The sequence below is a fragment of the Fukomys damarensis genome, unplaced genomic scaffold (assembly GCF_012274545.1).
Source record: "Fukomys damarensis isolate Sample0158 unplaced genomic scaffold, DMR_v1.0_HiC HiC_scaffold_13, whole genome shotgun sequence".
NCBI classification, from domain to species: Eukaryota; Metazoa; Chordata; class Mammalia; order Rodentia; family Bathyergidae; genus Fukomys; species Fukomys damarensis.
The window spans coordinates 6,089,755-6,102,094 of record NW_022900925.1 but is presented as its reverse complement, the minus strand read 5'-3'; the positions used below and the strand labels follow the sequence as shown (position 1 = coordinate 6,102,094).

The 12,340-nt window shown below is 43.7% G+C and overlaps 1 protein-coding gene and 1 pseudogene across 6 annotated transcripts in view; both read left to right on the top strand.

The window, feature by feature from the left end:
* Window positions 1-12,340, top strand: part of Dnah9 (dynein axonemal heavy chain 9) — a 331,965-nt gene that overhangs the window by 299,464 nt on the left and 20,161 nt on the right. For all 6 annotated transcript variants that reach the window (XM_010615004.2, XM_033762784.1, XM_010615000.2 and 3 more), the window contains 4 exons: window positions 278-505; window positions 4,990-5,181; window positions 6,307-6,498; window positions 8,580-8,750. In XM_010615004.2, coding sequence (XP_010613306.1) covers window positions 278-505; window positions 4,990-5,181; window positions 6,307-6,498; window positions 8,580-8,750 — 783 coding nt within the window. The remainder of the gene's footprint in view (window positions 1-277; window positions 506-4,989; window positions 5,182-6,306; window positions 6,499-8,579; window positions 8,751-12,340) is intronic.
* The window catches only part of LOC117285834, a 3,347-nt pseudogene continuing 1,359 nt past the window's right edge, over window positions 10,353-12,340 (top strand).

Sequence of the window (12,340 nt, the reverse complement as noted above, 5' to 3'; positions counted from 1 at the left end):
CTGTGATGTGGTCTAAGACATTTTGGCTACTGAAAGGCATTTGATTGCACAACAACGTGAGTGTACCTAATACGTTTGAACACTTAAATATATACACTGTCTAGTGTTTACTTAAAAAAAGATTGAGATTGTAAATTTTATCCTATGTCTATCTTACCGCATTTTAAAAAATTATGTGAAGCTAAAACCTAATCCCCTCTAGCTACCTCCCAGATAATTGTTCATTGCCTATAGAGCTAACCAGATTCTGCACGGGGGGTTGCTTCCTTCCCACCAGAACATCCACCTGGTAGCCAAGTGGCTCAGCACCCTGGAGAAGAAGCTGGAGGAGCACAGTGAAAACAGCCATCCAGAGTTCAGGGTCTTCATCAGTGCTGAGCCTGCACCCTTCCCTGAGGGTCACATCATCCCTCAGGGCATCCTGGAGAACTCCATTAAGATCACCAATGAGCCCCCCACGGGTATGCATGCCAACCTGCACAAGGCCCTGGACAATTTCACTCAGGTACTGCCTGGGCGCAAGGGAAGAAGGGCACCACATCTCACAGAGAGCTGCTTCAAACTAGTACCTGGGTGGGGCGGGGAGGAATGCCAGGTGGGCTACACATCAGTGCTGATAGAGGTGAAATGTGCTCCCTGTGCAGCTGACCTCCACCCAGTGCCCAACTCAGTACAACCCAGCTCGCAGTTGCCAGATGCAGCTAGAGGAATCAAGTATAGGGCCTTTCTTTGGCAAGAGATGTTGAGGGACTTTCTGCAAGTCTACTGTTAGCTAATACTCCAAGATGGCGATGAGCATACAGCTATAAAACTGATGGATGTGATATACTCACTCACATATTTATTGTCTAAGTAGCCTATCTGTAAGCAGTGAGATGATGGTTTCATTCAGATGATATTACTTGCCATCTGCATGAATCTCCAGTATGGAGGGTTCAGATTATCCAGGTATCGGGCACTGGGGAATTGGAATGTGCACAAGGTCTCCCTGAACATGTTGGCAATGCAGGTTTCAGGCCCCACCCCAGGACTTCTGAACCAGAAACTGGGGTGGGACCCAGGAATGTGTGTTTTAGCAAATCTTCCAAGTGATTTTCATGCACAATCTTGAGAACACTGTGCTCCAGAAAGACCCAGAATATCAAGACACAAGAGTCAAATGCCAGCTAGATTGCTAGAATTTCCACTATGATAATTCCAAGACTAATGCTATAGAGTGTTTATTTAAAGGCAAGGCCAGGCTCTTGGGCAAGCTGTCCAGTATGTGAAGTAGTACCTGTAAAGTCTACAGCTCAGGCCCCTTTCAGCTTCTGAGAAAGGCAGTATTTTTTATTTCTCCCTTGGGAACTTCTACCTTCTTTGGCAGGGAGTACACAAAAGTGTTTATATGAGTGGCCAGGGGGTCACCAGTCCATCCACCACACAAAGCCTTGTCAGCATCTAAGGAAAAACTTATAGGTGCTGTTGGAGAGGTTTTCTCTCTGGTGTCATCTTATAAGAGCACCGATGAGTCTCTGGTTTCACAGAAAGTAAAACTCTAGTCCTAGGCAGGTCATCTATCCAAAAACTGGAAATGTTGAGGAGAGCCATCCAACAGGACAACTGTTCTAGAAAACCCAGTATAAAGCATCTGTGCGCCTAGCCCATTGGAGCCTGGTTTGACTTAAAGGGAGATGGAGAACATGTAGCTGTTAGAGTCTCCAAAGACTTTACTGACTGCAGGAGACCTTCATACCATAGGAGTTGCACGGTCCAACTCAGAGTGGGAAACGTCCACAAAGTCTGGGAAGCAAAATGTGTTCAGTGCCCTGTTTTTACTACCCTTTCTAACCTAACTCCAAAACCTACACATCATTTAGAACAGAGAGTGGTGTACTATCACCAGGAGAATGTTTTAAGCTTTTGGTAAGAAACTTCCTGTCCTTTGTATCACAGGGCAACGATGGGGTATTCCTGTGTCCAGGGGCATCTTCTTTTCTTTCTTTTTTCTTTTTTTCCCAAATGGGCCTTTAAGAACCTCCTAGGTACTCTGAACTAGAGTACAGAGGTCAACACTTCCAAAATTTCTAGCTTTTCTATTCTATGTAGGGGAAACACACATGCTTAAATTTGATATTTGCAGCCTTCCTTAAAGGAGGCTTGAACAGATAAAGAGAGTTCTAGCCCTAAAAGGCATTGGGAAGTGATTCCGTATTCCTGTAATCACAGTTATTCAGGAGGCTGAAGCAGGAACATCACAAGTTCTAGACCAGCCTGGGAAATGTGGCAAGACCCTGTTTCAAAATAAATTTTTTAAAAAGATGGGGATGTAACTCAGTGGCAGTATACCCCTGGCTTTGATTCCCCAGCACCATAAACACAACCAGACAAATAAAGCATTGGACTACACAACATGAGTGCACATAGCATCACTAAACTGAACCCTTAAAAAAGATGATAATAGTAAATATTATATCATGTGTATTTCAACACAGATTTTTAAACATTGAAAGGGGAATAAGGATGCAGTTAGGGAGTTCTGTAGAAAACTCCATGGCACACCAACCATTCTCAGTTGCCCTGCAGTGAGGGCCCGAGGCAAAGGCAGGAGCAGGCAGCAGATGTCACACACATTCTACCTCCTGTTGATGTCTTAGCATGGAATTCCCATCTACAGCCACACCTGTCTGCATTGTCGGCTCAGCATCCCCATGGGCTGAGGTTCTTGAGTTATTTTGCCTGCAAATCTTGATCATTGGGCAACTGCAAAATATACCCCAAGACATGCAGTCTCTTTTTAGTTACTCCGCCCCTGCCACAGATAGGCTCACTCATCATTTACGGCCCCTCAGTAACTCATTCTGAGAACGAGACCAATTCATGAGGATATTCGTTGTTCACAAGAGTTTTTTTATTAGCATGTGTTTGCAGTGCCTAATACTGACATTCTTCGGGGGGATTGGGACACATGCATATCACATCTTAATCCTCTTTTCTTCCCCTTCTCCTCCGCACCCTCCTATCTCCCCGTCTTCAGCTTCCCTTCTCTTTTCCACAGTCTACCTTCCAGTGCTTACAGGAGTTTTAATTGCCCTGTTTTGCTTTCATGAACACCCCAGAGCAGAAGACTGCACGACATTCACTCTGTTTCTTTAGCCCCGTTTTTAACCACTTAAAGGATACATTGCAGAACTGGTCTCTTTTTAATTCCTGCTTCCATGATATCTGTGCTGTCTGGGGATGATTATTTGATTCTGACTTTTATGTGAGTATGTCACTGTCAGCCAGTGTTGGCATTTTAACGTAAGATTTCTCGTCTTTGTGCTTAAAGGCATTTTGCAGCAGGATCCAGCTTCTTGGAATGTGTAGGAAGTAACAAATGAAGCATCCTACTTTCCTGTAGAGAAAAGCTCTACCCAGGAAGCAGCTATTAAATTCTTGGCTGCACAAGACAATGGCCTTGTCCTCTGGGCTTTCATACATACCGCTTTGCAGCAAGTGCGGTACCCAGTGAAGGCATTGCAGGGGCCCCACTTGTCAGAGAGAGACAGGGGCTACGCCCTGGGTTCTCTGTGGGAAAACCAGACTTGCCAGAAGCTCACTCTGTCCTGTCTCCTGTAGTGTTGCTGCCCATGCAAGCAGTCAGAGGCCAATTCCTAGAACAAATGCCAGGAGTGAATCCAATTCAATTAGTGGGAGTTCTGAAAGTGCTTCTCCTGGGCTCCCGCTGCCACATCTTACATCACCCTGGACAGAAAGCTGCGCCCAGAGGGAGTTATTTTTCATTCCAAAGAGTCCAGGCACTCCCATCCTATTATCCCTTTAAAATGCAGGCTGTCATCCTCTGTGCCATTGCCACCATTGCCCTTAGCATCTGCCAAGCGCCAGTTTGTAAGCTTCTCTTTCCTTCTGTCTGTCCCCCTGTCCCATGCTCCGTAACTAGAAATCCCCTGTACGCTTGTTTCCTCTGCCCATGTCTCGTCACCGCCTCTCAGATGCGGGGGAGCAGTTCGAGGGTGGAGGACACACACTCTTTATCCTGTGGGTCTGGTTCCCATCAGAGCAGCTCCTGCAGCAGATGAGCCAGAGACTCCTCGGTCACATGAGCAGCAATTACATGGCTGAGATTCCGTAATTAGCACAAAAAGCGGGGTGGGGGGAGGTACTGTGGGGGTCCCCACCTGCACCCTAAGCATAGTGACACAACAACACTACGCTCCTGTGGCCCACTACTCTGTTTTCATTAGCTATGCTAGGGAGACTAATTCGTACATCCACATCTACACCCTCAAACCATAACCCAAACCCACTGTAATCTAAATCTAAATCCTAAAATGTTGACGATATCACATTATAATGATGCATACATACCTAGAGTTATAGCAGCGGAAATCACAAGAGCTAAATTTTCAAAGCAGCCTGTATATCCAACCATGAATGAATGGATAAAGAACATGCAGGATTTGTGATACAATGGAGCACTACTCTGCCATAAAAAGGATACACATCAGCCATTTGTAGGAAAACGGAGGTACTTTGAGGCCATAATATTCAGAGAAATAAAACACACAAGCTTATATTTTGCACAGTGTCTTATATAAGAAACCTAAAATATAAATTTTAAACAGAGTAAAAAATAATAGGAGAAAGGGAGATTAATCTTTTGAATAAGCAAAGGGGAGAAAAGGGGAGGAGGGAGAGAGAGAAGAGAAAGAGGTTGAAAAAAGAAGTAAGATGTGCTATGTAAATGTACCAACTCTTCGTGACAAATATAATCATTATGTGCTGCAAATATGAACTAATAAAAATAAATAATTTTTTAAACGAAACTGCAATGCCTTCCCCTTCCCCCTCCTGGCCTTGGTACAATCTTCAGTCTACTGTAGTTCAATCACTATCCAGGACAGACAGTGACTTTATCCAGCATGCACCCCAACTGTAACCCCACTCAGTTGCCCTGGACAAGGGAAACTCTGTCAGCACTGCATGTGATGCTTTTTTCTTTTTCAGGACACTCTGGAGATGTGTTCCAGAGAGACAGAGTTTAAGAGCATCCTCTTTGCTCTTTGTTACTTTCACGCGGTGGTGGCAGAAAGACGAAAGTTTGGTCCCCAGGGATGGAATCGATCCTACCCCTTTAACACTGGGGACCTCACCATATCTGTGAATGTGCTCTACAACTTTCTGGAAGCCAACGCAAAGGTAAAAGAAAGGGCTGCAGGCTCCTCTCAGTGTGCTGAGGAATCCCCACACAGAAGCTGGGGAAAGTGCCCCAGAGAAGTCTACAGGCTACAGAAGTGCACTACGTAAGATCCTGCCAAGCCCAGGACCAGCCTGAGGCTGAGGAGTCTGCAGTGAGGTCACAGCTAGGAAAACCCAGGAACCCAAATTAGGGAGTAATGCCCGGTGTGAGTCGGTCCTGTGAGAATTTGTCCCAGTACCCCCAGTCCACTTATATGTATTCACAACATGGCAGGTAGTGATTCCCAATCTACACAGATGCAGAACTTCTCCTGGGACTCACAGTGTGTTTCCTAGGGTACGGATTTTCCAAAGTTGAAAAAAATTCTTGCTGTATCCCCTCTTCTATATCTCCATTTCAGAGAAAACTGGCACTAATGATCAGTAGTACTCTTCCATTTAAAAGGCTCTTTAGCTCATGGATCCCTCTCCCTCGAGAGGAAAAGACTCACACCCAGATATCCTGAGAAATCCTTCTTTCTCCAGACCCTGGGTTCTGGGAAGCCACCCTCCATCACAGCATTCTTTCATTTATTCATTTGCTGATTTGCCCTAAGAGGTTTCCTCCCCTAAACCTCACCACCCCAGTGAACCAATGAGCTGTAGTTCATCCACTCTGCACTTTCAAACTGGGAAATTAATTAATCTAATTAATTAATTGGTGGGGCCGGGGATTTAGCTCAGCAGTTCGGTGGCCTGCCTTGCAAACGCGAGGACCCAAGTTCAATCCCCGGTACCAAAAAAAAAAAAAATTATTTAATTAGTAGCAGAAAATCAGAAAAATATTCTGGTCCTATTTAAAGGACTTCTAGAAAGAGCCAGACTTCACAGTCACAATTAGTGGCCATAAAAAAACATGGGGGAATGACGCCTTTCCTCTCCTCACCACGTGTTATAATTCCTCGTTAAGTATTTAATGAGCTCCCAAAACATGCCTGATACAGCTGGGCCCTGGTGATATAAAGATGAGACACTGCTCCTGATCTCAGGAATCCTCCCAACTTGTGGCTGACACTCTGCCTGCCCTTGGAGTCAGCCCCACTGCCTGTACAGGGACCTTTCTGTCGTCTCTGTCGCCTCTCTCAGGTGCCCTATGATGATCTGCGCTACCTGTTCGGTGAGATCATGTATGGAGGCCACATCACAGACGACTGGGACAGGAGGCTCTGCAGAACTTATCTGGAGGAATTCATTAAACCAGAAATGTTCGAAGGGGAACTGTTGCTGGCCCCGGGGTTCCCACTCCCAGGCAACATGGACTACAATGGTTATCACCAGGTGAGGCTCTGTGCTGAGCTGGAGATGCAGGGCATGATGACCTCAGCTCACAAGGTGTCCCCCATCTGACTTGCACTCTCTGCAACGTGGCTGTTCACTCAGGCAGGGGCCAGGGAGGACCTAGCTACAGAGCTCAGGTTCTATTGGCTTTGGTTCTCTGTCCAAGTTTTTCCTATTTAACTTGAGAGACAGAGAATCTGTATCTTCAAATTAATGATAAAATTGAGGCTTTAGAGATCTTTTTACTTTTAATGTTTGAATAATTCTTTTGTTGCTGTTTTCTACAAATAGCACCTGGGCAGTTGTTTGTTTTAATCCAGGATACTGACAAAGTCATTATCCATGGAACAAAATTTCAGGTAAGAACTTAACTTTTGGTACAGTGATTCTAGAGAGCTTTGGAGAGAATGATCTTGTGGCCAGATCACTTGACCCCTCCTACCCCCTGTTAGTTGCTATGAACACAGTCACACATGTCCACATACAGAAAAAAGAAAATTACTCTCAGCAGGGCATAGTAGTGCACATCTGTAATCCCAGAAATTCAAGGGGCTGAGGTAGGAGGATCCCAAGTTAGGAGCCAATGTGGGGCAATTTAGTGATACCCTGTTTCAAAATAAAAAATAAAAAGGGCTTGGATATAGCTCAGTGATAGACAGTTTGCTGGGCATGCACAAGGCCCTGAATTCAATCTTCAGGACAAAAAAAAAAAAATCTCATCTAGATTTTCCATACTATTTACTTACTCACGTACTATTGCTACTGCTATTTTTAAAGCATTCAGCTTTGCCTATTTAATCTTCCATGGAAAATATTTTGAAAGATAATGTCTTGAAAAAAATTATTGCTGGACTTTTGAGCATGCTTTAAAAAATGTAATCTTAGCAAAGCTTATATGAAACTTAAGTCACTGACATATTAACTATAAGCTTTAAAATTTTTTGATTCATAAAACTTAAAAGGACTAGTCATAAAAGTTACTTGATCCAGAAAATCCATACCTATGTGAAGAAATTTAAAGTCAGACTCTTTAAGGAAAATAAAAGGAAAAAAAATTTTTAATTACCTTTGAGGAATTACTCAGGAACATAGAGCAAAAGCACCCCCTAGTGTCCACAACATAATTTGACAAGGTGAGCAGCAAAGCAAGAAGCAACCTTAAGCATGTCTGATTCTCTTAGCAGTAGTAACGTGGCTTGCACATTTCCAAATGGCCAAGGTGATGTTTCCTTTCTTCACACCTCTCTAATCACTCAGTTAATATATTGTTACGGGGTACGTGCCAAGGGTCCTGAACTGCGTTGAGTCCTGGAAGAATTGTTAAGTTAATCACGTAAATTTGCCTTTACTTACACTAGATGTTAAAAATACCACAAAAACATCAAAATCATGGTAAGAGCTTAACTTGGGCAATATTTTCTTGCCATCATAAAAAGAACTATGGAGCACTCAAAACATTCAGAGAAGAAAGTGACCCAGGCAAACTGGTAGGATTACTCAGGCATGGCAGATTGTGCCCATTAGAATTGACCAAAGAGATGTGTTATTTGGGTGATTCTCTGTTTTTAAATTTGAAATTCAAATAACTTTAACCAGAGGCACGAACTCTTCAGTTTTTGGCCATGCTCACCTCATCCCACAGCCCAGATCACACATTCATTTTGCAGGCACAGTCCTGCGTATGCGTTTAGGTTTGTCATCCCTGATTTGGATAAGCAGATGGAAATGAAAAGGGATCTAAAAGGAGAGGGCTGGCCTCCTAGAAAAGTTTGAGTAAAAGTATCAGGGAGGGAATCATATTTTTTGTGGGCTGTGAAAAATCCTGCAGTGACAAGAATCCAGCAGGGAGAAGGTCATCCAAGCTTCCTGATAAGGAGACAGGGACGATGAATACGGACATGTATGGTGTAGGCAAACATGATGTTGGCAACAGGCTGGGTGTGGATGAGCATGCACGTCGGAGTCCATGCACCAGGGTCACTGAGCAGGGGTGGCTGGAGAACCCCACAGAGGAGGGGCTGCTATGAGAGGTAGGAGGTGCACCTTGGCTGCCCGTTAAGTGAGCTTGTCCTTGGTTTCAGTACATTGATTCAGAGCTGCCCCCAGAGTCGCCCTACCTCTGTGGCCTCCACCCAAATGCAGAGATTGGTTTCCTGACTCAGACTTCAGAAAAGCTCTTCCGCACCGTGCTGGAGCTGCAGCCGCGGGACAGCCAAGATGCAGAAGGAGCTGGCAGTGCAAGGGAAGAAAAGGTGTGTAGTGATGGTTGCCTGGGGTGGCTCTGGGGAGCCCCAGGACTGCAGGCGGCCGCTCTTCCGAGTGACTGGGTTGGCAGTACTCATCATGGGTAACTTGCACAAGGCACTGAGCAGCCAGCCTTGAGATGCTGGCCCTTCACCTCCATGAGTCCCTCCCTGCCCAGCCACACCAAAACGCTGACCCCCTGGCTAAATGTTAGAGGTCTCTACCACTGGGGCTGACTGTGCCAGTTCTCCCAAAGTCGGCTTTTATTCAGTTTTTCTACCAAAGAGACAGAGAGCCAGGGTTAAACAATAGTGGTTTGGAAACCTTAAAATTGACTTCATGATTCTCTGGTGCAGTAAGCATTGATGGACACTGAGATTCTTTTGAACACTTCCACCCTCCTCCCCGGCCACTCATGGTGCATTTAGATAAACACACTTCTCCTAATGAAAAGGCTTTCTCTTTGTGTGAATGACTTCGACTCCTTGCCAGTCTCTGAATGCATGATTAAGTGCTTCGAGATATGGGATCTCCTGAGGTTTCAGGGAGGGGAAAGAAGTTGTGGAATAGAAAAGCAAACTAGGGTGAGGTTGACTTTGAAGATAATGCAAGGCAATATGGGAACCCTGTTCCAGATATAAGGATAGCACAGGAGAGAAAGACAATGGGCCACCAAATTAAAACATCTCCACAGAATTTTTCCTGAGACAGGCTAATTCAACTTCCAAAGGGTATATGTCCATCAACCCACAACTCTCCTACCATACTGCCATACTATTAGGTTTATAAAGAAACATCCTTGGAAGATTAAGAGTCAGGAACCCTGGGTGGTTACCAAACTAAGAATGCAGAGACTGATGTTTTAGAAGCAAGTTGATTAATTCGAAAGTAGTTGGACTTACGTTTAAAAGCACGGAGTGGTGTCATCAGAATGGTAGCTCTCAATTTTTAACATGCCTAAGACTGAAGCAAAGAGCTTGAAATTGTCTTGTTTTATGTTTTGTTATTTTGTCTTGTTTTGTTTTTTGAGACAGGGTCTCACTATGTAGTTGAGACTGGCCTGGAACTCACTATGTAGCCCAGGCAGGTCTCAAACTCACAGCGATCCTCCTGCCTCAGCCTCCCGAGTGCTGGGATTAAAGGCATGCGCCACCACGCCTGCCTGGCCTTTGAAATTCTGACTCTGAGGATTGGGAGTGTCGTTTAAGGAAAGAAGGAGGGAGGGCAGAAGCAAGGAGGAGGGAGGGATGCAAGGAGGAAGGGCGGGAGTAAAGGAAGGAAGAGAAATAAATTCTAACATTTGGAGTTATGCCCCAAAACTGGCAATGACTCAAGTTGCTTTAAATCATACTACTCAGCCTATTCCACTATCTCATGAGGGTATGATTTAAGAATAAAAGGAAGGAAATAATCCAAACCACCCAGAAATAAAAATGTTCTTAGCTCTAAGAATGAAGACACTGTATAAGAAGTAGCCTTAGGATTCTTCAGGTAGGATTCAAAACAGCTCCTAACCCTTGTCATTTCCCTATTCCTTCTAGCTAAGTCAAGAAATAGTGCACACGTGTGCATGTGTGTGTTTCCAAAATCACGGACTGTGATTACTTGCGATGCAGGATACTGTGTGGGACAAAGGTGCAGGTAGTTGGGTGAGTGTGTAGTGTGTAATGTGCTAGTGCTTAGCCGTGGATGTGTCTCTCACATCACTCCCACTACCTTGTGAGCTTTGTTCCTTCCCATCCAAGAGGAGAGGCAAAGAGCCAAAGCCCAGAGAGAACGTTTTGTCCTTAGGGAGTAAAGGACTGAGAGGTGGCACACTGCACATATTTTTGGCTCAAATCGACTCCCAAGAAAATGGTGGAGGGTAGGGGAGTTAGGCAAGAGATGACTAATAGTCTTCCACAATCTTAAACCCGAGCCTGGATTTTCTTTCGAAGATGCTGGGAATTTATTTAATGAGCCTAGCTTGAACTGGTTCTTGGCCTTCAGGTGTTCTTGGGCAGATGCACGTACTCATCAGGAAGGGTGCAAGGCTACATTTGTCTGCTTGAGCTCCTGTAAAAAATACCAAGACTAGGGGACTTACACAACAGAAATATGTTTTCTCATAGATCTGGAGGCTAGGAGGTGTAGTTTACTTCAGTTTCTTCTGAGGCCACTGTTCTTCACTTGTAAATGGACACCTTCTCTCCAGGTCTACATATGGCCTTTACTTACTCCCGAGCCTCTCTTTTTTTGTATTCAAATTTATTCTAATAAGACACCAAAAAGGATTAGAGTCTACCTTAATAATCTCATCTTAATTTAATCATCTCTTCAAAGCCCCTATCCCCAGATTCTAGGATACCAGGGATAGGACTTTGACATATGAATGGGGGGCCACAGTTCAGTCCATAGCATGAGGCCCCAGTGTCCCTCCTTGGATTTATGCTTTCCTCTGTCCCTTAGTCATGAGATGACTTCTCCTATTTAAAGTTCTACAATACTGCATTTATTTACTAGTGAACAACCATCTCATCTCTTGGAGAAAAAGCAGGTTCCCTTGCTCCCTTTACCAAAGTATATTTCACATGGCTCAAATGTTTAAATGTGAAACACGGAAACCTAAAAGCACTGGAAGCCAGCTGGGGTAAACGCCTTCATAATCTTACAAAGAAGAGCATATTTTTAAACCTTAAAAGAAAAAGCCCTGAATTGTAAAGAAAAAGATTGGGAAATGTGATAGTTTAAAAATTTTTTTAACACCTGTAAGACAAAAATCACCATGAATAAAACCAAAGGCAAACTAGGAGAACCTATTTGCAAATAGAAGGAAGTGGACAAATTTTGCTAATAGACAGAGTTCTTAAGTATGAGAAAAGCAGTGGGGGGAGATAAGCACAAAGGAAATTCATGATAAATAAAAATGGCCAATAAAAGTAGCAACATATTCTCAATGTCACTTATACCTAGGAGAAGTTAAATGAAATAGTCTTTTTAACTTAATGGTAAGGATTTTAAAATACAATAATATGTAGTGGTGAAGGCATAAGAAAATAAGCACATTCATCCTTTTTGGTGAAAGTTTAATTTACAGAACAATTTTATAAGAAGTACCAAAATTGAAAAGGTTCCTATTTTTTACTCTAAGAAATCAACTAGTGGAAATACTCAAAATCATATTGATTTTCTGCTATATTTATATGTATTTATTGCAGAATTATTTGTAGCAGTAAAAATAGTAAACAGAGAAGCATGTACCTTTAAGAGAATGACTCAATAAATCATAACATCAAAATAGTGGACTAACAGATGACACAGTGCTACTTATCTGTTATACCAGCTACTTGAAAGATTGAGGCAAGAGAATCACAAGTCCAAGGCCAGCCCAAGCAATTCAGTGAGAACCTGTCTCAAAATGAAAAAAAAGAGGGACTTTGCACGAGCCACTCTCGCAGGCCATCTTGCGACTCTATGAGGGTCGTAGGCGGCGGCGAGAAGGCAATAAGAAGACGGCGGGCGTGATCGACCTGAGAGAGGCCTTCACCAAATGTGGATTTGCTGGAGGAACAGGTCCGAGATGTATAATTCCTAGTGTGATTAAAAAAAAAAAAAAAAA